A 25,894-nucleotide genomic window follows, 5' to 3' on the forward strand; every position below is an offset into this window, starting at 1 on the left:
AAGGGCCTTACCACACCGTGCTGTGGTGTTTGGGGTTTAAGTGTTATGTTTAATGAAAAAGGTGCTTTACACAGTAAGTAGATGCTCTTCTAAGGAAAAATGAGTTAAGGAAGGAAAAAAAAACCTCCAAAGGAAAACTTTTGACCAAATTTGAACAGGGATGTGGTGGGGCAGGAAGGAGTCTGCAAAGTGTTCCCTTGGGGGAGCAGCAGCAGCTCCTAATGAACTGCCAACTGCAGACCTCTGGCAGCAGCACAAGATCTCTGCAGGGCTGCTTCCTCTGAGGGTTGCCAACCGCTCTCCTCACAGCCAGCTCTGGCTCAGCCAGCCATGTCAGGGTGAACATCTACTGTATCTTCTGAGCTTTGGGGACTTGGAGATTATTTTCATTAGCTCCTTCCCATAAATACTACAGGATTGTCCATTAAAAGGGCTGTTGGGGAAAGGATCCTCCGACTTCTGCAAGTGCTGAAGAGTTGGGCTGGCAGGCCAGCTCCTAAGGCATCTGTGGTACAAACCCCCTCCTTCTGCTGCTTTGCAAGAGGGATAGAGGGGACTTCTTCCTTACAAGGCTGAGGATCTTGAGTAGCAGAAGTTAGGTACCTGCAGGAGGGAGGCTATGGACATGCAATAAGAAAGTGGACAAGAATGGGAAATGTCCTCCTCCTTGGGACACAACTGCCATTTCTTTTGCTCCTTGCTGGTCCACACAGAGAGGGGAGGCAGGAAGGGTCTCACTGAAGCTCCAAGATTGTTTTCTTTTGACAGTAATTCCTGATAGTAAGAATTTAGTTTACAATGTTATTTGTCACGATGTTGACTGAGCCCACGAATATGTTTACAAATTTTGCTTACAAAAAAGTAACAAGAATAAAGACACATTTTACAACTAATATATCTGATGAAAAGCTTCTATGATATAGTCCAATATCCTATTAATTGATTTCACTCTATAGTGTAATATTGGTGAATCTTTCTGCCTGGGTTTGGGAATAGTTGTCCTAAAAACTTAAAACATATATAGAGTTTTATATAATATGAATTTAGCCTTGTTTTTTCAAGATATTTCCTTCTCTAATGGGATTAATTTATGGAGATCATTGTAATTGTTTTATTATGTTGCTAATATAAGAACAGCGAGTAAATTCCCTGAAGAGCTCCATTTCCTTTAGTGAGGAAAATATTGCTGTGCCCCATAGCTCTGATTCATACTGCTATTGCAAAGTCAGCCAGCTGTGAGATATATGTGGAGGCAGTGGATGATAAATGTGTTCTAATAATCCAGTATACAAACTGTTTCCATAAAAATTCTTCAGTAGTATCCAAGGACATTAAACAGTCCATCAGTAAAGTCCTTCTTTAAATGGTTTTGAATCAGGCAAGGGCTGTTTTAATGCACAGTTGTACAGGCTATCTCAAGTTTTCCCCATGGTAGTTCCAGAATCTGTTTTTAGCATGTGATAATGATACTGTTGAGAATGTTGCGATAAAAATTTAGATTGATTTGCAGTATTCTCAGCTTCAGTTGCAGACAAGAAATGAATGAGTTTCATGCTTTTATTACTTAGAAGATAATTGGGTGTTTGTTGACAGTCATCAAAGAAATTAGCTTTAAAAAAATCTTTACTTAGGGTATATATTTTCAGGATTGAAATTAACTTTGGTTACTTATATAGCACTCTAGATCTCTCTTCATTGTGGTTGACCTCTCTTTCGGGGCTGTTTAACCAAAATGCAGCAGTAGGATAAAACCCAAAGCACTTTACTGATATCCTAACGAGTTGCTACATCACAAGGCACCCTCATCATCCACAGCTTAAAAGATTTGGCACTGAAAAACTCGCTTTGGTTGTTCCTGCCCTCTCGGTAAAGCAGGTAGGAAGAATCAAAGTGAATCTTCCAATGCCAAACCAGGCAGGAACAACTGAAGTCAGTCTTCCAGGTTGTTTCCACCTGATTTCAGAGAGAGGACGAACAAAACATCTGGGATGCAGATAAATTTTGTGAAATTTCCTCTGGAGAGATGCAGATTACTTGTGCAGTAAGTATGGAGCTGTACGTTAGTCCTGTGCACAGCATCAGTGAGGAAACAACAGCTGAGAATGAGGAGACACAGTGCAAATTCTCTCCACTGGAGAGCTTTGAGACTTCCTTTTCGAACTTTCTGCTAGAGCTAGCTTCAACCACAGTGCTGGACTGATACCCTCCTGTCCATTCTGATTCCTCCCTCCCCAGGTATTTGGTTAAGAAGGATTTCATGTCAGAGAAATGCTTTTTTCTATTAAAAAACCCTAGATGATTGGATGATTTATTCTAAAATAAAGATCACACATTTATTGATTAAACTAATGATAAAATACAGACTACCCAAATCTCTGTACTTTAAGTTTGTTTTCAAGAAAACTCATGAAATATAAAAGAACTATTTAAAGTATTTAAATGGAAAAGAAGATGGAAGATTAGGGTTGAAAATACTCAGTTTGATTTAGTTCTGTATAATTTCCACATGTTTTTAATAGCCTAGTGGTAAAACCCAATAAAACCACTAGAAGCAATGAAATCATAATGAAACATCTCAAGGTCAGTCTTGTTTTTCTTTTGGTTTTGCCATCTAGCCCATACAGTATTTGTAGCAGATGTAATATGAGATATCTGTGAACATTAAACACTTCTTGTTTTGCTTCCCCTTCTTTTTCCATCTTATTAAAATACCCCTCTTTGGGGAAAAAAAATAAAAGCTAGAGATATTATATCCTTATTAGGAAAGTTCAAAAGCAACAATTAACTACATGTGGTGGGTCAAACCCTGGCTTTCAGCTAGCATTGTGTGCGGACACAGACAAGCATACGTTTCATTCCTAAATGAAATGCAGATACTTCTTTGTGATGAAAGATGACTTCTTTTAAAGCAACAGATGCAGAACGCTGTACCTTACAGAAGAAAAACTCCTGTGATGGAACCTGAAAAGCAGAACTGTGACCTACCCTCAGCACATCTGTAATTCCCAAGTGGCATGGGAAGTCTAGGGTTTTGTAGGGACTTAATTGAAAATACTTCAGCAGCAATATTTACTTGTTCTTGTGCTGGACTGAATGCTGTATGCTAGTTTGGAAGGAAGGAAGGACAGCATGCCCTACCACCATAAGTCTTTATGGGAGTACAAATAAATTTTCATTGTATAACAAACAAATAGGAGAAGGAAAAGAGTTGTTCCATTAACTGCATAGTGTGTTCCAATAGTTTTCAGTGAGTGAGAGGTAGACAATAATTAGCTGCAAAGGGGTGACCAGAGAGTCACAGATGCTTGTGGATAACTGCAGACCTGTCTGCTTTGTCTTTAGTGGCTGTCTGCAAGCAGAAGCTTTGCAAGGAGATGGGTGGCTTACTCCACCCCTACATCTCCAGCTGTTGGCACCTTCTTATCTTGGAGCCAGCAAGGAAAGGAGGCTTGATTCTATTGCAGGACAAGTGACTAAACACTCTGCCTCTTCACCTAGCAATACTCACCATCTTGTCCTCCTGAAGCCTTCTTTATTCCTTCCCCAAAATACCACTCTCAGTAACAGACTGCTATGATTCTACTTTGACAGCCTGTAAAAAACCTGAAATATCCTGTGACACAAATCTGCCAAAAGTCTCAGCTGTGCCAAATCCATTCCCATATATCATCTTCTAGGCAATGGAGATGCAACTGTTGCTGCTTTATAAATGATGGAATCTGAGGTTTTGTTACTTGAAACAGGAGCCTGGCAATTCGTGTGAATAATGTGGGTAGTGAGCCCATGCTTCCAGATAGAAGTGGCTAATCCAAGGTAATCATATGAGTCCCCTTTAATGTGTTATGTAACTGTCTCAGTCTTCAGCCGATTTATCCTTACCATGCAACACCCTGTTGAATTAGAGACCTACTTTTTCTCTGTTTATAGATGGGAAGCAAGCCCTGCATTCTTGTGGTCACTTGACCATGAGATCACATGAGAAGTCTGAGATGATAGTGAATAATGAACTGAACTTAAGCACTGACCAGCCTTCCTGTTCCATTGATCTCATCCATTTTGGGTTTTGTGGAACAAACTCTGTTATAAATTCCAGAAACATCAATCAGTATGCTCCAGAGTAGTTAGTGAGAAATGTAATTTTGAGCACATACTGCCTCCTTAGCTGTACGTGAAATCATAGGCTAAAGTGAGAAATTTAATGCATGTATTTCATTTGCAGTTCAGCCCTTAGTGAATGAATGCACTACATTTGTCTATTCTGTGGCCTCTTTTTCAAATGTGGCAAAGTCAGATATTTTCCAGCCATTATGATTGCAAAAAGATGTGTTCCCCCACTGCAAGATATGCAGCAGTAGCATCCCTGTGGAACAACCTACATTGCTTTCTCCCCTCACTGTATTTAGTCCTAGGGGGCTGTGATCTCAGCCAGCTTAGTGCCTGGAGGGGAAAGCCAGCAATTCCTCATTGCCACTGTGACTGTAATGAAAGATAGCTATCTTTATGTAAAAGTGCACCTGGTCATTCAGTAGACGCAGACACAGGAGTACTTAGCACTGGGCAAGATCAAAGGCAGCCTGAGTTTTCCAGATTCGATTCATTTCCCAGGTTACACATTTTGCTTGCACACATCAACCACCTCCTGCTAGTAGTTACCTCATTTTTATGGAAAGCACAGAAAGGACTGAGGTCACTTCCAAGACTATCCATCTGGCTTGAAGATTAAGCTTTCTGTCTGCTTTGAAAGTATTAAAGACCAGTTTGCTGTTGTTAAAAAGGGACTAAAATTAATGTTTGTTGTTGAATTGAGAGAGCTCATCAAATGGTGATGTTACAGAGCTACTGTATTTTCTAAATGCTTTAGAATTGCTAGTATAGCTTGGAGGGAGTCTATGATTTAATGTTTTAGCTAATTATTTAGGTCATCCTATTTGTATGTTGGGATATGTATACAGGTGACACAAATAAGCTTAGCTGCAATTAAGTCATTTAAGTGGCATCAGTTAAGAGTAGCTGAGAATATGAGTAACTGTATTAGTTCCATAAATTTCTATATTTGGGTTGGCAGCCAAAAGCTCTGGGGAGTCAGTGGGATGTGTAAGTGCTCTGGTTGTATCTCCTTCTCCCAGTTCTAATTTTTGCACAAAAATTTATTACAGCAATTCAACACTTCAAAATGTCCTTGGCATTAGCAAAATCCTCAAGAACCTGTTTTAAGATGTCTTTATTGATGTTTTATGCCACAACAATCTGCAGTGGCTTCTTTCCTCTCAGTAGTATCTTTAGAGAAATGCAGTTGCAAGTTCACCAGCATAAAATGACTGTGTCTGATAATTATGAGTTACTTCCCAAATTATTTCTACCATAACTGTATATAATGCACCACCCTTCTTAATTATCTTCTCTCCCTCCTCTCAACACTCTCCCTTAGCGTGTCTTGGATATACTTTAATTGGCTAAGTTCCCTTTCTTTTTAGCAGGGGGAGGCAACTTCAAAATAAGGCTGAATGTTGCTAGTTAAGAAATATGTTCTTTCCACAGATACTTGAAAGTTTTCCATGCAAACTGTTGTAATTAGTGATAGGTTGATTGATTGATTTTTTTAATATAAAAGTTTTGAGACTATAAAGGTCACATGTTTGTTTTTATGCTCTGAATGTAGAGGAAACTTATTTACCAACACAAAGCTTGCACTCTAACTGGATAATCAACAGCTTCATTATTTTTGTTGGAAGGAAGTGTGATTATAGCTGGAAAATGTGAACAGATCCATACATCCAAATATGATATGGACTCAACAGCTAGCCTAATTGCACCGTGTGTCAAGCTGCTTGATAACAAACACCATGAAACACAGAAAATAGCTAACATGGAGGAAAGCTTACCATAAAAAATATTTTAACTTCAGTGTTTACCTCTCCACATTCAACAATGATGTCTTGTGTTGTTGTACAGAATGACTGTAGTAGTCAGATTCTCCAGTCAAGATCACACTACACTAAGCAACGTATCTTTACCAGAACAAAGAACTAAAGTGCTGTAGGCCTCTAATTAGCAGTATTCAATACCACAAATGGTAAAGGTCAGGTGAGAAACTGAACCACTGCCTTCCTCCCAGCTGGTTCACATTGCAGCTGCCACTGTGGTGCAAGTTCCTATACAACATCAACAGAAAGTAAACTTGCCCCAAAAAGAGTTTGTAAAAGCAAAATGTAAGACACCAAACAGTAGTTCCAAACTACAGGAGACAGTGACTCACAAAGATAATGGTAAGTTATGATTGGTGTAATTTTTAGGGTGAATGGGAGGCACATATTGGTATAAACCCCAAGTTTTAAAGATCTGAACAATATAATGTAAAAAAAACCCCAAACCCCCAAACCCTGCATTTCAAATTTGCAAAGCAAAACTGGACAGTCTCTGAATAGGGTCTGAATGCAGAGGGCTAATTTTAAAACAGCCTCTGGATTCCATAAAAACATGCCTTCACACATGAGACTTCTGCATTCCCTACTTGCCAAAAGAGTGTAAAGGGCAAAATTGTGGTGTTCTTTATTGTGTAGGACTTGTGTAGCACAACTGGCTGTTTCTTCTGGTCTTTGATGCTTTATCTCATCTGAAGTTCTCCTTGTAGAAGTTGCAGCTTCTTAGCTCTAGAGTTGGTTTAGACCTCTTGAGACATGACTAAGCTGAAGAGTGTCAGACTAAGTAAGCTGTCTCAGGCAAGCAGGCAAAAGGATTTGCACTTTGTAGTTAGCCAAAGGTTGTAGGTGGCTGGAGAAGAAGGTGGTGGTAAGGCTAGCAGGACTTTCTGCCTGGTGGACCATGGCACCTTGGCATGGTGTGTGGGCAAATTCATTCAAAAACTCTTAGTTTGGAACTACTCATCCCTTTTAGTTTGGAACTACTCATCCCAAATCTTGGATCTGCTTGGCCTCTTGCTTCATCATTTCTGTCTATACAAAGTGTCTATGTAAAGAAACAGAAGACTGGCAGGATTTTACTATCACTTCACATAGCTGTAATTGTGTGAGGTTGAAACTTTATGTTACGTTCTCTTTGCTGGCAAAGTCAGGATGCAGAGGTCCTGTTCTCTCCACATGCGCTCAGGCTGTTTCATCCCTGCCTGCTTGTTCTTGTCCCTGTGTCACCCCTTCACTTGTGTTGACACAACTGTCTGTTAGGACTCTGCTAAAAACATATGTGAACTGGTTTGAATTAAAAATACTTCTCATCTGATTCTTCATCTGGCCTCATAAATAATTGGGTCTGTACAGCTGGAAGAGGAGGGGAGGCAGTGCAGGGAGGAATGGACACCTGGAGAAGGATGCAGGGGACCTCCTGGAGCTGCCAGTGCTGCTGAGATGAAAGTATCAGATGCCGTGTTTGTCAGCTAGTGCATCTGCCCATTCAGAGAGGGACATACCAGCCTCAGCTCTCCCAAATCACTCATTTTAATGACACTCTGTAGAGCAGGTCCATTATAGGACTTGTTCAGGAGCAAATAGTTCTGAATAATTTCAGTTCTTCCCTATTTTTTGTGTTCTGTGTTTGTTGTTTTCACTCTAGGATCAAACTGTACAGTTAGCAACTGTATGTATTTGCAAATTAATACATCATTTCTGAGGAATTATAGGCAAATAAGATGTATGTTTGATTTAAACTACCTATGCTACTGCCCTCTGAGGCAACTAATTAGTGCACGACAAAAGAAATAGTCTGAACAAGATCCCTCAAAGAAGAGTTGAACACGCACATCCCAGGAAAACCATTAATCATGTGCACAAAGCACTTCTGCTTCTGGTGAGTATAAAAGTTATCCTTTTTGACTGGGTTATTTTTTCTCTACAGATGAGAGGAGCATATTATAATACCAGGCACATGTTATCTGAAACTGATATGCCACAAGTAGCTAAATACAATATGTCAAGTGTATTGGTATGAACTAGTACGTAATCTCTGGATCGAATCCCAACTTTTCAAAAGGTCTCCTCACTTCCACTCTCCATTTTGGCAGAGAAATAAGAAAACACTAATAGTAGAAGTGCACAGACAGCCTGTTTTTGAAATGGCAGGTTTATTAAAAATGTTCTCTATCACAAACAGTGGAAACATACTCAGCAGATTTTATTGTAACTGAAAGATTCAGTAGATAGTGGAAAGGGAGTAACTGTGAATGTAAATCAACCACTGAATTATGACAAATAGCAGGCCAGTTTCCACACAAAACACCTCACAAAGCCCCAATATTACTTGTTCCAGTTTGTGTTCAGTCTGCCCTTAGGATAAAACGTATGGTTCAAGAGCTTGAGCTTTGGGTTTATACATATTTACAGTAGAAGAGCCTACAGATTACAGGAGAAGACACATTAGCACCAGTGCTTATGGATCAGGGCTCACATAGCCTCTGCCAGTGCATGTGCATGGTACTGACTCTACTGAAGAGTTAGGTTAAAAAAAGGTTAATAAATCTGGCACTTGGAAGGCAAACTGTGCTCTGCAGTGACCTAGGAATTCTTTGTGTTATGTATCTCACTTGAATGCCTGTCTCTGAAGGCTGCCCATCAGAATTACTTTAATGTGCTTTCTTGCAAAAATGCATGCTTTGCTTCACCTCTGCTTGAAGTGTTATTTAGCAATATATGTAACCCCTTGAGATCAGGAAATCAGTGTGATTTTCTTACTGCTGTTCTAAAACTAAGTACAAACTCTATTATTTAGCGAATATTAGACAAAATTAGTATCTTTAGCAGTTTTGGTGAAACAGTTTCACATAGCAAAAAATCTACATAAATACAGTGTTCATAATTACTGAGATTCACAAAAAAAGGCTTTGGTTAGAAAATCAAAAAGGGTCAAATAAAAAAAAACTTTAAAAAAAGAAGCCAAAGGAGTGTCAAATGCTATATTGGAGTCAAATGAGTGCAGAATAAAACAGTAGTTGTCCATTAGTTGATTTTTCAGTATTAAAATCTTCCACCTAAAGAAGCCCATGTCTCTTGCAAGCTGTGTGCCTTTCCTGACGTTCACAGCTGGTCTCCTAGCTCCAGTACAAGCAGGGTGGCAATAATTCCACATTTTCCTGTTCAAGGCAAAGAGTCCCTCTTCCAGCTGTGAGGTAGAGATTGGGTATCAGGTCACTGGGGTATGAGATACCACTGAGTGTAGCAGTTACACATTTGTTTCTAGTTCATTTATTTCAATAGTGCAGTGGTCTTTACTGTTGGATTTCTTAGTGTGATTCTCCACTGGACTTTCTTCTTGCTCCACTTGTACGGGTATGTGGTGCTGAAACCCTTTCACTGTTTCTGGTCCACGAGATTCATTCATGGTCTTCACACAGCCATTTCTCTGGTAAGCCACAATCTGATGGATGTTAATAGGCTTAGTTTCACAGATCAATGGCACCTATGTGAAAAGCATTAAGATTTGGAATACTGCCACTGTTTGCTGTATACAACAGGAAAGGAATTTTTACTTTGAAAGCCTGTGGTCTGCTTTACATTCACCAGGATTATCTAGGGCCTCCATAGATTTCCAGGACCTGTTTCTCATATACACTAAAGCATCTTTGCACCATCTGGATCAAGTGAAGATGTCTCTAAGTATGTAAAAATGCAAATTCTGTCACAACTTTAATTTAACTTATACCCACAGTAATAACTGCTTGCATCAGTAAAGCGATATAAATAGGGTAAAGACAGACTAGAATTTCAGGGCTGAGTTCGAAAGATATGGTCTCTCAATGACCAGTATGATAAGCTTTGGGCAGTGCTTGCTCTTGAGTGCAATTACATAGACCAGTAAGTATCTGTTGTTGTCTTCTTTTTCTTCTAACCCAATAAACTAACAAACACCTGTCTTTTCAGTTTGCACTATTTCAAAAGAGATATAGGGGTTTTTTGACTGATTCATAAGTTAAATATTGAAGTGTCCTTTAAATCAGACCAGAAGTTCTGATGGGGAAAATAAGACGTAAATACTGGCAAAGAAAAGAGGTGGTCTTGCAGTTGAGAAAATTTGGCCTTTGGGTATACATTACTAACTCCACAAATTATGCAGCCAAAACGTATGGCAGACTAATGGTATATTTTAATACAATTATAGAGCACGATGCAAAGAAAAATCTCATCATGGATGACTAAATAATCCCTTAGGAGGGATTTTATATTCTTGAAACATCTCTTCTTGAGTTCTGACTGAGTTCTAAATACAGCAATGAAATGTCAGGAGGCCTGTGTTATGCAGGAACTCAGACTACACTTCTGGCTTTGTAATGGATGACACCCCTTACCATTACGTTGTATATTTAGTTTTTTTGCAGCTAGCTATATGTGTAGCCCATATATTCAGGCCTAATCCTGTCATCGGTAATTATTGCAGGTGCTAAGTACCTCAGAGGATAAGGACTGTCTTTCTATATAAAACTTGAAAGAACAGGAATTTTAAATACATGTTGCAGGAAAGCCTGAGAATGGGATTTACCAGAAAGACTGTCTGTAAAATGGGAGAAGTAATAATAGAAATAAAACTTTGCTATTAATACTGTTGTTCTTTGTAGAATACTACAAATTATGCACAAAAATAAAACATGCCTTGTGAAAATCAGTCCTGATGAAGAAACTTTTCTGCATAAACTATTCTGTCTTTGTGGAAGAAAGGTAGTGAGAGTCTGCCGTGAGCTGACATGGTTGGAGATTAGCACCTCCAAGCATGAAAGGCTCGTGGAATTAGGAATCTCCTTTGTCAAGGATTTGATGGAAGAGCATGAGGAGTTCCTGGTGTAAGGAAAGACTGAATGATGCATGCCAAGGAGGAAAGAAAGAAAGCATAGGAGTGGAGGGAGGCAGGGGGAGAATACAGAGGTACGTGTGGAGTATGGAACAAGATACAGAGAAAGAAAAACAAAGATGTAAGGAGGGACTTGTATTAAACGTAGAAGGCATGAAGATGCCTGAGAACGAAATCTACAATGGAGCAATGTGCTTGTGCTAGGTCAGAAAGGAAATTATTGCAGTGGTGGCTTCAGATTATGCTAACACAGAAGTTTGAAACACCCAGGGTAGTTGCTTTTGTTGTGAGCTTATTGATGATGCAGATACACACTCATAGATACTTTTACCTCCCCCTACACACAAATACTCAAGGACATTTGTCACCCTGCTCTGCTGCTGGTCACATTTTTAGAAGGACAACTTACTGCCCAGTCAGGACTTGGGTACTGAGTGTGAGACTCACAGTTCTAGCATCTCTTGTGCATTTGCAGGACGTTGCAGTTGCTTCTCCTGCTCCCAGCCCCAGTGTGCCAGACACAGCTGGCTGGCAAGCTTTGAACTTAAGTGGCTTTTTGCATGACCTCATGGAAAAGGACCCCTCCACCCCATCTGGCTAAGCAACACATTACCTAATTCTGTCCTTTCTCTGAAACACCTTTTATAAACAAGATGAAACAAATGTGGGAGGCTGAGAGCTCACAGGTTCTCTGCCGTAATACGGCACACGCTGGCACACCCTGGCTCATGGCGTTGTTACCTCATCACCGTCCTTGACAAACTCCTTCCGGCAGATGTGGGCCATGATCCCAGCAGCCAGCGCATCTCCCAGGACATTGATCATTGTTCTAAACCTGTCTCTGGAAAATGAAATAGTAATGGTAAGTTGTTGGCTCTTTGGGTACATACCTATGCCTTTGTCACTGCAGTAATTATAGCTGAAGGGCAGTTTGGCTGTTTTTATGAGCTAACAAGTTTAGAAATGGTAGTAAGGAGTTTGGCACGGGGCAGCCACTAGTTACTGAGCTGCTCAGTTGAGTTTTCCAGCCTTTTCAGAGCTCAGTGCCCTGTGCTGCCACATACTTTAATTTGTAACTGAGCTAACTAGAGCAGCTATGCCTCCCTACACATGCAAGCTGATTCATCACTAAAAAGGTTTAACACAGCAGGTCGAGATTGCATTTATGTCTGAGTTTTTATGTTAAGGTCCAGCATTATGGCCTGATTTGGAGGCTGGTGCTGCAAATGTCTTAGTAAAAGGAGACAGCAACCAGTACAACCAGTTATCAAGACTGCAATCTCAGCAACCAAAGTGCTAGTTAAGATTATTGTATTGGAAGAATGTGAATACAATCAAAATTATTCAGAAGATTGCTAAATGACTAGACTCACAAACTAAGCAGGCACTGACCATATTTAAATCATGTTCATTTCTGAAAAAGCTATGGTTGCTATGACTATCAGTGGCTCTTAAAGATTCTTCATTTTCAGTTATCATCTTTTCCAATTTATATTTGTATGCTTGACAGTACTTTGTATATATACAGTTTCACTGTTTTTCATTTATTCATTTATAGAATCATTTCTTCCCTGTTTACACTTTCTACCCACTGTCTAAAACATAAATCTATTAAAATATAGACTGTAAATACACAAAAGTAAGTGGTTGTCATAGGCAAGTGTTACATTTGAAACAGCTTGGAATCTATTAGTTAAAATTGACAAAATTTCAAATACGTGATATACCTTTTAAATCTGAAATATATCACATCTTTTCCAAGAAAAACATACACATCTGAAAACTGGTAACTTAATTTATAAATGTGGGTTATAAAATGGAGGTTCAGAAATCTCCAGATGTTTGGCTTATTAAAGTCAGTGACGGTCCAATATCAACACTGCCCAGATTTCTGATCCTGTATCTTAATATAGAAAAGAATTGAAACTGTGTGCTGATTTTTTTCAGATATTTTAGGCATGTACTCTGTGCATCCAAATGTTTATGTGGTTGCTTGCCTAATCACTATGAAAGTTCCTGCATGAAAGGTTATTTGCGTGTGCAGTTACCTAAATTGTACATGCAATTGCAAGTAACTTCAGCAATAATATTCCGCAGCCTACACCTAGATGTGGTTGTGAACTCCAGGACCCAGTCCTCACTTGTTTGCTGAATCCATTTTTCTAATTCCTACTGTTCTGATTTTGGGTTTTGCCTTGAGGAAAATTCCCACAAGAATATGTTAAGCAGGGAAAAATACTGTTAGAGCACATATTGATAGATGTTCCTGTTACACATAGGCTTTTTTTTTTCCTTGGTTGATCATCAAATTTTGATTCTTGGAAAGATTTTCTGAGTTGTTAATTTTGGATTGTGCAAAGTGTCAGCTGTGGTAGAGAAGAAGCTGTATAAGCAGAGCTCCAGTCTGCACTCCCTTTTGGGTTCTGATTAGCATCTATTCTGAAGACAGAATGTTTCTGAGGAAACAGTGCACCATACTGAAACTCTTAAGAAAATGGATTGCCTGGCACGTTGTCTGACCAGTTCTATTCCATGTTCCTGTGTGTAAGGAGTAGTCTGCACCAGGCATGAGCTGAACCACACTGCACATCACCAACAGTTCTCCGCTCAGGCCACCCTGCTGCTAGTGGCATTTCTTTTGGTGCAAACAGTCAGGTAGTGCCGTGGTATTTTAGCTTTAGATGATATTATTCAAGATGCAAAATTAAAGATGCAAACTTTTACCTTGTGTTTAATAAATTAGCTGAGAAACATTTTATTTTCTTCTTTATGTCTGTAGGCACTAGCTAAAGGTATGAAGTTCACATACATGTTATGGCTACCTAAATGAGTTGTAATACCTGCAGTGCATTGTAACGGGTATTTCAGTCTCGTGAGATCATCTAACCAGCCTTCTTTAAGCATTCTTCACACTCCAGTACTTCCAAAACTAATAATGAAAGTATTCATCATGTCAACCATGTTGACACTTTGCATCTGCAGGCTCTTGAAACCACCAAGTGCCAAAATATAGAAATATACTTTTTGTATGAAAGGTCATCTGCAAAAGACAGAAAATTGGGTCTGTTCCTTCCTTGCTTTTTAATACTATCTGGAACTATAGCCTGAGAATTTTTTGTCTGTTGTTTTGAAAAGTTTTGTAAGAGAAAAAAAAGTATAATTCCCATAGACGCTGGAAGACTTACTGGAAAAACAATGAAATGTTGATGTTGCAAGAGCTGGGTGAAAACAGAGCAATATAGAGGGAAAAGGCTTTTGTAATACAGCTTAAAATACTTTGATTTTGTTGTGCTTCATTAACTGTTGAGCTTCAGTGACTAGCTTTATTAAAATCTGAATTGCCGTTCCCATTTAGGTGCTCACAGCAGATATTATTTATCCTTCACAGAAGAATATTCCTGATATTCATAAAATAAAATAGATCTTAAAATATGCATACAACACTCATGACTCCTATTAATAATATTCTGTTACACTGAACAGGAAAGTAAATAATTTCTTCTCACAATTCTTTGTACAAAAAATCAGTGGCTTAAAGGTGAATAAAATAGGATATGTAACAGAATGGACTTGTAACACATTTTTACCCAGAACCTTGATGTAATGAAACTCCACTGTATTAATGGAGATATATTTTATATAGATTAAATAAAAAAATAATTTGGGCTGTTTCCTTGTGGATGCACACACTAGTTATGTAGTTAATTCAAATGCTAATGAGCTGGGGACCAGTATTTTACGATTCATCTTCCTAGACTATTCAAAATTGTTTCATTGATTTATGGGCATTTACATAAAAGTTAAGAGTTCAAATAAACCACTCCTTATGAAGTTTTAAAGTGGCTCTTCTCACGGGTGACACAAATCTCTTTTATTCTGAGTGTGTTAAGTTTTAGCCTCTGCCTCTGATGTTAAATACTCAGTGATTAGGGATGCAGCAAAGTAACCTCTCTACAGAACGGCTGTGCTTGCGAAACACAGCTCCACACTGGGGGATACAAATTGCTGCTGCCTATTTAGCATTGAAATCAGAAAGCAGAATTGCATCAGGATCTGTGATAAAAGGAAGACATTATTAGTCCTAATGCAGCACATTGCAAGTATTACATTCGGGTTGACTATATCATGGTTCTGGTTACAGTAGTAGTAGCTATATACAGCACAAACCATTACTGTACTGTCAGAGCTATTTCAGGCAGAGTGGTATCTGTGGTGTGGGAGTACTTGCCTGCTTTAGCACTGGCTCATGCCTCTTTGCAGAGTGTTTCACTACATTGAGATGATGTTTTTTAAGTGTCAGATGATGTCCTTGAAGTGTCAGTGGGCTGATAATCAGAGTGCAGGCAAACCACGTTCCTTAGGAAGTCATTCCCTTGCCCATATCCAAGGCAAGGTGCCAGAGTTGCACCTGACAGGCATTTGTCTGGCCTGACCTTAAAACTTCTCATGAAGGTCATCCTCCAACCTGGCTAGGTGCAGCCACTTCCATTGCCTGACTATCCTTCTAGATAAAAATCATTGTTAAGTTTTCCTGTGATCTGAGGTAGTTACTTTGGTCTACTTCTTCATCCTCCCTCCCTGAGAATGTGAAGAACAATTGATCACTGTCCTGTTCAGGACAATCTTATCTACATCAGAAACTGCTGTGGTGACCTCTTTCAGCCTGCTCTGGTTTTAGACTAACCAAACTCTGCTTCTTAAGCCCTTCCATGTAGGTCATATTGTCCAGGTCTCATCTAGACTCTCTCTCATTTGCCTATGTCTTTTTTTCAGTATAGTGCCCACTTTGGCAGCGTATTTAATCTGAGGCTGCATTAGCACCAATTCAAGCAAAATCATTACTTCCCATACCTTTTATGTATATTTGTAATACTATATTCCTGGAGACCATTTGCGTTTTTAGCAATGATGTTGCCACACTGGAAACCTCAAAAACTTCATGTTACTTACAGTGCCCAGTCGACAGCAATAATCAATGTGATGTCATCTGTTGGGAGCCCAACCGAGGTCAGAACAATGACCATTGTCACCAGGCCAGCTTGCGGGATACCTGCAGCACCTATGCTGGCAGCTGTGGCTGTGATACTTTAACAAAGAAAGAAAGGAATAAGCTTTACCAGTATGGGTTGCTCTGCAAGAAACCACACCATGTTTCTACAGGAGCTTTCCTAAACCATAATCCTTCTTACACAAGTCACTGCACAGAATTGCCAGTGTTTTGTGGACAGAAGCCAGGTCAGAAAGCAAGAACAGGCCGAACTGTCTGCCCAGTGCTAAATTCTCACCCTCTACCTTTGCAGCCTTGGTGCTGGTGGGGCGGTTCTGTTATCTCTTAATATCACAAGTGCAGGCAAAGCGGGGCAGCCAGCCTGTGCGCTCTCTGAGTTATGTCAGCTTCTTGTGGGTCATGGCACTACACAGCGCTGTGTGCCACAAATCTGCCAGCACTCCTCATCGCTGCTTCACCCTTGGCAGCAGAGCTCCCAGCACACATCTGAGTCATCAGCAGCAGCTCCTGTGCCAGGCAAACCATGGCTGGCTGAGGCTAGGGCCTTTAATGTCAATCCATCACCAAGAGGCTAGGCCAAGGAGAAAGAGGCTGGGCCAAGGGTGAAGTCCTTGCATAGCACATGGCTTTGCATACTTGGATCTAAATATGAAGCAAGCATGAATGTGACTGTACCTCTTCAGTTTCTGGAAAGTATTTTTACTTGACCTTCACACCATTTTTTCAGCCAGGCAAGCAGAATGAATGGGAGACTAGGGCAAGAGTGGACCTGGCAGGCTTAATATTTTTTTCATAATGCTATTTTTAGGGGAGGGATTTCATTCCTATTTCCAGGAGCAAAAGTGACTGGATATATTAATTTCCGCCCATCTGGCCACTTCCAAGAGCTAGGCCATCCAACAGAAAGGCAAAAATGAATGTTGACAATTGTAAAAGGATGACATAAAGCATATACACTGATAATCTACTGCATTCATCAATCCAGAATTTCAGAGCTTTTGGCAAGCAGTTAAGTCTCATCAACCTCCTGTGATGGAAAGTGAGGGTAACAATATTCACCCATATGGAAACTGAGACACAGAGATACCCAGTATCTTGCTCACAGCTGTACAGTGTACCAATACAGCAGCATCAGTATTTATAACTAGACCTCTTTCCTGCAGTAAAAAAATACATTTGCATGCAGGTGTGATGAGGAACGAGAAAGATTTAAAACTACATTTTGAATAAGTCAGCTTGCATAGCATCCTAATAGCATTGTAGTAGGCAGAGTATAGATAGAAAGGAAGGGACGGAAGCTCAGTAGTTGAATAACAGATAAATATAATGAACATTAAATGTTCTCCAGTTAGTGCTCTAAACTGGCTAGCTGATGAGGACTGCTTCTGCCTCCTAAGACAGTTCAGGCCACAAAGTCTCAAAACTTAACTTGGAGCAAAAATAGGAATGTTTAACAAAGATTGTACAAGCAAGCTGCTATTGCATTGATTTTTTTTAACTTAATGTAGATGTTTCTTCCTATAATATGCTCAATTGATGGGAATAGGATCTTTACTCTCTTTTTCTGCTACATAATCACGTTGACATAAATTGTCAACCTAGATTTTACAAATTATGAGCAAAGTAGACTGATTGTTTTTCTAACATTTTACCCTCTCTGGCAACAATATCCTGGCACTCAAAAATATTTGAATGTCAAATCTCCAGATCCTAAAGTATCAAGATCTGGGACAAGTTCGGCCCACAGAATACAGTTAGAATTTGGCTTCAGGTACTCAAAGTACTGAATCCACTGTGATTTCCTATTTACTCCCTTCTTTTGTCAGTCAGTCTTTTTATTTCTTTTCTTTTCTTGGATTGTTCCAATCTTCATTTGTATTTTCCTTCTACTGTCTTTACATCTGTCTGGTTCTTATGCACTAGCACTTAATACAGGCAGTGAAAATAAAGAGGTAAAACAGGGTCCTGCTAAGAGAAAGTTAGAACTTACCTGCTATCCATTTACTATCACCCTCCTTCTCCTTAATTTTTTCAAATCACCATTTTCTGCTTCAAGGTGTATGTAATGTCTGTCTATGCTCTGGGCCTTATTTTGGGACCACATTCTAAAAACATCCCCGAATTCAAAATCACAAAAGACTAAATTTTAGCACAGGGTCATTCCAATAATTTTCAGAGAGAGAAACAGCCTGAAGCAAGAGCTCATATGGGCACAATTTATTTCTTCTGCTTCTAGTCTCACAGATCTTGACAGAAGCCCATTAGCAAACCCCAGCTGTCATCTGGGGTTAGTTTCAGGACTCTAGTCCTCTTGTCATGAACGTTTTGAAGTCCAGAAGAACATGGGCAAGGCCCAGCAGAGTAAACAGGGCAGTGTTGAGATCACTGGGTGGGTAGGTAAGCAGATCTCAAATATGTTGCACAAGGCTCCGACTATGACAAATGTTTTTCTAATAATTTGTTTCCTGCTGGAAACCTGCAGGTTTCAGTCCCTGAGGCATTCTTTGGCAGCCACTGGAGTTATTCTGGCAGTAATTGTTCAGCTGGATCTTCTAGTCTTTTGGATCCATTACAGACCTTTCAAGGACCAAGTATGCAGCTATAGCACTCTGTACCCACTGACAGCACAGTTGTTTATGAATATTTCTGCTTTAACAAGCAGCAGAGAAGAAATTTAAAAAATATCTGAGTGATATGACATCTTCATGAAAACCTGCCCTGATAGTAGCACCTGTCCTCCTTCTCCATTCCCCTATTACCCCGAGGTTTGACAAAGAGCTTCCTAACACACAGTATTCCCTGTTATCTGATATAGGACTTCTAGTTTTGTATTTTTTTAACCTTTTCCTCTCATGTAAAGATGCAAACCAGAGTTAAAGTTGAAAAGCATTCTGACATTTAAAATAGTGTTTTAAACACCAATAATAATAGTAAAATGTTCCGATCCTAGTAAATGGGTTGCCTAAATGCAAAAATTAGACAGTTACCCTCAAACAGAAACACGTTTCCTGGTGTCCACATGTTTCTGTTGAATGGTACCAGTGCAATTTCCCTTTGTACAGTCTGTGATTTCTACATTACTTAAAAATAACCATCCTATGAGGAATGGATCCTTTGGTAATAGCAAAGATGAGTTTTGTTCTGAACATTGCTACATACAAGAATCGTAAGAGTGTCAGACTCAACAAGACAAGCAAAATGCAGCATGTGGAATTTGAGGTTTATACCTTATAGTAATAATCTGCCCAAAGTCCAGCTCATAGTTGTTTACTTGCGCAATAAAGATGGCAGCCACCGCCTCGTAGAGTGCTGTCCCATCCATGTTGATGGTGGCTCCCACAGGCAGCACAAACCTCGCAATCCTCCTGTCAACATGGTTATTCTCCAACAAGCACTTGAAAGTGATAGGCAGTGTGGCTGAGCTGCAAAACAGCAGAAACTTTCAAAAACCATCACAGCAAAGCATGCCCCCCCCCGAACTATATATTAGATGTCATTGCTCTCTTGGGCATGCCTATCATTTTTTACACATTCATTAGTGCATGAATGAAATTCTCTATGTTTTATTTACCATAAAATGTTCATAAAAGAAAAGGGCGAGGCTGCGGCTCACAGATAATGTGGAACTGAACCCCCGGTGTAGGTGTAACTAGGAGCAGACCACCACAGTAACACTTCTAGATGTTCTTCACTATCAGCATGGCCAGGAACTTACTATTCATTGCCTTCCTTCCTTGCAGCTACTTCCTACAACCTTGCTAATGGAGGGTTACTTATTTTTAAAGACAGTCTTTCCTTGGCCATTTGGCTTTTCTGTAACAAAACTCTTCTCTAATTTCTTTGAGGGAAAAAGAGGAGAAAAAGGTAATCTTACAAGTCCTTTTCCACCTTGCCCACGCTTTGATATAGCAGAATTTTAAACCTAAATGTCTTCCTGTTCCGAGGGCAGAGAGCTGAGCTGTGAAACATGTAAATTTTAACTGACTGACATCTTCTGATTTGATTGAGATGCGACAAACATTGTGAAAAACAATCCCATAATACCAATGGCACAACCAGCAAAATCTGTATCTATTTCCACTGTTGTAAATGGTATGTATGACACTGGTTTTGCAAGAATTAAACTTTTAAACTTGTGCATTATCTCACAGAATCAGGTGTTTCTTTCATTTTAATTTTGTGCTGTTAAGTAAAATTTCTAGGGCATATAACTAGATTTTTTTGTTGTTTATTAAATATTGTTTTGTTGTTTATTAAATATTATAATATTATAATATTATAATAAAAAGAATATTATTATAATATTATAATATTATAATAAAAAAGAAAAAAACCATTCTCAAATAAATAATTTGTCTTTCCAGTTAAATTAGGTGAAGTTTGCTTTCTTGAAAGCTGCTTTATCTAGTGTTAAACAGTGGAGCAGTAACATGAAAGCCTGATGTGTAACATTTATTAGGAGGAAAAAATACTCTAAAGCACTGATCTTAATCTCTTAAGTCTTTTAAAAACTGTCCTAAAGCTTTCAGCTAAGAGGAGAGGTATCTTCTCCCACCACTAACTCTAACAATTAAGAATACATTTTTAGAGTCTTATCTCAATTTTGGGATAAAATGCTGCAGCTGCAGAGACTGAGCATAAGCTAATGCTGGATCAGGCCAAGCTCTTACTAGTGTGAGCCACAAAGACAGCTAGTCACTGTGGAAGAACAGCTGTTCAGCCTGCTCTGTTTATCTTATCATTCAAATGCATTTTGATATTTGCTCCAAAAAAATCAACAAACTGATCTCATCTCCCTTTTCCTAAGTCTGCCTTTAATTTACACTGTGCAATAGCCAAGATCTTAGTGTTTCATAAGCAGCAAAACCCTTGAAAAACTCGCTTGTCTTCAGAGAAGATGAAAATTGCTTCTTTTGATGGGATGTACCACTGAGAAGATGCTGCTTTAATTCATTAATGATATGGAAAGATGACCTAGAAAAATAAAATTCCCTCTTGCCATTGGAATGAGGAAAGCTAAAACCAAGAGGAATTTTGTCCGTAGGCCAAATACTGCTTTTTTCAGTACCGTAAGAGGTGACAAGATCAGGGTCGATGTGGGAGAAAGCAAGCAGCAAGTCAGAAATCTACAGCTATGTGGCCTGAACACCACAGAGCAGGGCTAGGTGGGCAATGACAGCATGTGCAGTACACAATTTACTGATGTAGTAAAGAAGAGCTGTGTACATTGCAATGGATGCCTGTTGCCAAAGCCAGCTTGTACTGGGGCCAAGGGTTTGGCTTCAGGGGCTGGCTGGCCAGGTGCCTGCTGCAGGGACTTGGTGTTAGTTGTAGGGATCAAGTTCTTTATGTCCTAAATGATGCAGCAAAGGAATAAGATCGCTGTCCCTGCCTCTCCAGTAATGTCTGTGCAAACTGAAATATTGCTGTGACTGGGATTTCTGGAGAAATATAAGGGGACTGAGAATGGAGTGCAGAACCTTTTGCTAGAGGGAAATGGGTTGAAATAATGCTCAGATTCAATAAAATCATTGCCATGAGATGGCTGTTTAGGGGCTTTCAGGCTCCCTTGTGTTACATTCTTGGGTTTTATACATGGTATTGTTTTTGATTCTTGCAGTTTGACTTTTAGCTTACAAAGAAAGCTTTCCAGAGGTGCCAAGTAGGTGGAATGAATATCAGGGCACTGATCTGTGGCTTGCTTTCTATCTCTAGATGTAGACATGAACTGACACAGAAAGATCTCCAAGAAACAAATCAATATGCTTAAAACCAACTTTTTGTTCTCCTCTAAGATGATCTGAAAATCCAATACCCACATTATGAGTGTTATATAATGCCCCTGTGGCAAGTATTATTTAACCAAATACAGATGTGTTGACTGTCAGGAGAAGCAGCTCTCCTGTCCAGCCCCAATTATTTGTGCATATTCTTTTGGCAACAGCTCAGTTATGTGCAGTATCCATTCCTTTCAGTGAAACAAAGGTGAAAAGTTCAGCTATCTCTAGAGAAGGCACTGCTATTTGAACAGAAAACCATTAAAACCTATGTTGGACCTGTGTTGGATTTGCAAAATATACACACTGTTAAGAACAGGCAAACAGAGCTCAATCCATCAAACATGTCCGAACCCCAAATCTGTAAGTTCAGAGCCTTTCCTCAGGACTCACCTTAACTTTGGTGGTATATTAGCTTCTGACAATAAAGATACTAAATCTGGTAGCAAGTCCTGCTGGTGATTCTTGACAGGCTGAGCTGCCTGCTGGTACCAGAGATCTGTTCATGCCCTTTCTGGGCCTATAAATATGCAATTCTTCCTTGCACAGTGGACGGGGAGAGAGTGCTATCTCAAAGTACTGGATATCCCCAGGAGAGGGGCTGTCTCCTGGGAGTCGAGCCCAGGAGAGTCAAAGTCAGCACAGGTTTAAGGGAAAGCTGAATTCCCCTAGTATTCCCCACTGTGAGCAGGCACTCTGACACCATCTTGGGGTAAGGGAACGGGCGTGGAGAAAACCTTGAGTAAAGATTGGTTTACCTTGGAGAGACTCAGCAGAGAGAGACAGCTCCCTCTCACCACTTCTGTACGTTGAGACTTTTGCTTTATAGCTGTGCCTGATGCCTGCCTAGCTCTCCTTACCACACTGGCTTTTGGGGCTCTTTCCTAGGAGCCCAACTGTCCCAATGAAGCGCTAAGTTCCAAAATGAACGACAGGCATCCTATGTGGTTGAAATTTTCCTAAAAGTTAGGCTTTGCAATGACAATCACTGTGATATGCGCGTCTTTTAAAACATTTGCTAGAAAGCGTGCATGTTCTTTCCTTATGCTTCTACAAGTAATTGACAGAAAAAAGAGCTGATCTAAAAATTCTCAGACCAACCAATGTTGGACTTTCTCCAAGTAGTAATATAACTTAGGCACTCATATGTAGAACAGAGACTCAAACCCCTGCATCCCTTTGTAGAACTGGTTGTGTATTTTGGTGACTACATACCATGTCTGACTTTTTGTCTTATTACACTGCACATGGGTCGGCGCAATCCCAAGCACAACTACAGGCTGGGCGAGGAATGGATTGAGAGCAGCCCTGAGGAGAAGGACTTGGGGGTATTGATTGATGAGAAGCTCAACATGAGCCGGCAGTGTGCGCTTGCAGCCCAGAAAGCCAACCGTGTCCTGGGCTGCATCAAAAGAGGCGTGACCAGCAGGATGAGGGAGGCGATCCTGCCCCTCTACTCCGCTCTTGTGAGACCCCACCTGGAGTACTGCGTCCAGCTCTGGGGGCCCCAGGACAAGAAAGACATCGAGCTGTTGGAGAGAGTCTAGAGGAGGGCCACGAAGCTGATCAGAGGGCTGGAGCACCTCTCCTGTGAGGACAGGCTGAGAGAGTTAGGATCGTTCAGCCTGGTGAAAAGAAGGCTCTGGGGAGATCTAATTGCAGCTTACCAGTACCTGAAGGGGGCCTACAGGAAAGATGGTGAGGGACTGTTTATCAGGGAGTGTAGTGACAGGACAAGGGGTAATGGGTTTAAGCTGAAGGAGGGTCGATTTAGATTAGATGTTAGGAGGAAATTCTTTACTGTTGGAGTGGTGAGGCACTGGCACAAGTTGCCCAGAGAGGTTGTGGATGGCCCATCCCTGGAAGTGTTTAAGACCAGGTTGGATGAGGCTTTGGGCAACGTGGTCTGGTGGAGGGTGTCCCTGCCCTCAGCAGGGGGGTTGGAATTAGATGATCTTTAGGGTCTGTTCCAACCCAAACCATTCTATGATTCTATGATTCTATGATTACTATGATTGATGACATTGGCATTGGAACATTTCTAACCTCGAAATACACTATAAGCAACTTGGACCTGAATATATTATGAATTGCAAAGAGGGGCCTTCATGATTTTAAAGTGGCTTGATACTCTCAGAACTAGAGACGGAGTAAGGAGATGAGATCCAATGAAGAAACAACGAACTGCCTTGATAGGAATGGGAGATCACTATTTAAAAAAGCACAAGCCCTGACAGTTGCCAGACCAGTAAAGGACTAGTAAATTGGTTATAAAATCAAAATGCAATGCTTATGTAAAATAAGGAAAATTAAGGTAAGTAATCTGTTTTTGAAAATGATGGAAATATGTGCTGATCTTTTAAGTCTTTATTAAACCTCCCTTGATAAAGGGAACTATACTGGTAAAAAGGTTGGTTATTTTTGTTGCTTATTAACAGCAAAGAAGAGAAAAGGACAGACTCTTCTATAGATGCTAAAGGTAGAACAAGGAACAAATTTTTTTTTTCTAAAAAGAGGAAAATTCATATTAGATTTTGAGAGAAAAATTCTCTTTTTCTAGAAAAAGAGAATGCATGGAAAGGCACAGATTAAAAACCCCAAGCTGTCAGCAATAAAGTTCTTCAGAAACAGAATTCTTAGAGGAGCAGGGCAGATAGTCAAGCGTGTCAAATGTGAACCTGATGAGCCTTTTCCAACACTAACATCTCTGAGTGCAAAATTAGCATCTTGAATCTGGGGATGTGACAACATCTCAAGCTACAAACTTTTTCTGTTCTAAAGAAAAAGCTTGCCTTAATTATTTAAACCTAACTAGAGTTTAAAACACCACCCAGCACATGATTTTTTTCTTGACTTTGTATTTCACAGTGTGTTGCTCATTATAGGTCGGTTTGGAGCAAACTGATATATGAAAACACCTTGTAAAATGAAACATAGTGGAAAGCCAATACCTTCCAAATGTACTGAAATAATCATTCCCTCCTTGCCTTTCTTTTAATTCCTATACATTCCTTCTGCTGTGCTTACTCCTGCCCTAACCACTGTGCATATATTCATGAGAGGCATCTGCATTTGACCTTCCTGCCCCAAATTACCTTGCCAGACCTAGCTAGAACTGTAATGAGCCTAATCAGGCCAATGGGCCGGGGATAAAAGTTTTAGGCTCTTTTCCCAAGCCTGGCACAGGTCTAGTACAACTTAAGTTTTCTCTTTGTCATTCTCACTTCAGTAAAATAGAGATTATTTCTCTTTTAGCATTGATGGTAATTACTGCATTGCAAAGTAATGTTTTATTACAAAAATAGTTTTGCAGAAGATTATAGCAAAAATGAATGACATCAACTAATCTGAGTTCAGGGAATTTACATTGTTACTTCTCCATCTATTTATTTACTTAGATAATTCGCGTAAGAGTTCCAGATTTCTGCAAAACTCACATAATTATTTATCAGTGATGATGCCCTATGGAAAGCCATATGCGCTGATTACATAACAGCCCTTATGAGACTATTAAAAAGAAATTATTTAAATCAATATTTGTTTGACTGCTTTCCCAGAACTTTTCATCTGTATGTCATTCCTGCCTTTTCCTTCTGTAATCCCACCAATTACAAATGCACTTTATTTCTATGTGGGTTACTCCATTATAGGAGAGATTACACTTGGGAAGTTATGGAGAAAAGTAAGATTAGAGACACAAGGGATAAGAAGCTGGTACAATGCTATTGCCTGAAAGGATATATTAGTCATCAGAGCTCAACTTATTATAGAAATTATTATAGGATGGAAGAAGGGATCAGTATTTAAGTATAACTAGATGAATTACTCCTCAGTCATTATTGTTAATTAGAATAAATATTTTGGGGTTAATAAAACCTTTTATTTTTTCATTATGTTTCTTTATAAATAGATGTTCCTAATTTATCATTGATTTTGTAGTAATTACTAATTTGAAGTCTAAATTAGGTAGATAAAGGTAGGTGTTTGTCACTAGCTGTCATCATTTCAAAATCTGGATAAGAATTTAGTATTTTCCAGTCTCTCTGTAAAGTAACAATAACTTTAAAAATCCAAAAGCAAAAATGAGATAAAAGAAATGTATCTTTTCCTTTCTTAGTCCTCTTCATTTACAGCTGACAGTAGAAATAATGAATATGTAAGATGTGCTAAAGAGACCTATTTACCTGGCATTCTCTGCTTGTACTGTGGCTTTTATTACTGCATAAAAAGTGGTAAGTATAGCTGCTCTTGTTACTTTAGAGTAACAAGCCTCCAGCCACAGATTCCATGAAACTGTGTTTTCATGATATTGGCTACACGG

The 25,894-nt window shown here is 39.6% G+C and overlaps 1 protein-coding gene across 1 annotated transcript in view; it reads right to left on the reverse strand.

The window, feature by feature from the left end:
• Positions 1 to 9,111: 9,111 nt before the first annotated feature.
• The window catches only part of SLC1A7 (solute carrier family 1 member 7), a 54,144-nt gene continuing 37,361 nt past the window's right edge, over positions 9,112 to 25,894 (reverse strand). The window contains exons 8-11 of the mRNA XM_054834585.1: positions 19,024 to 19,218; positions 15,739 to 15,873; positions 11,530 to 11,629; positions 9,112 to 9,405 (exon numbers count right to left, since the gene is read on the reverse strand). Coding sequence (XP_054690560.1) covers positions 9,169 to 9,405; positions 11,530 to 11,629; positions 15,739 to 15,873; positions 19,024 to 19,218 — 667 coding nt within the window. The 3' untranslated portion in view covers positions 9,112 to 9,168. The remainder of the gene's footprint in view (positions 9,406 to 11,529; positions 11,630 to 15,738; positions 15,874 to 19,023; positions 19,219 to 25,894) is intronic.

The sequence above is a fragment of the Grus americana genome, chromosome 8, assembly GCF_028858705.1.
Source record: "Grus americana isolate bGruAme1 chromosome 8, bGruAme1.mat, whole genome shotgun sequence".
NCBI lineage: Eukaryota > Metazoa > Chordata > Aves > Gruiformes > Gruidae > Grus > Grus americana.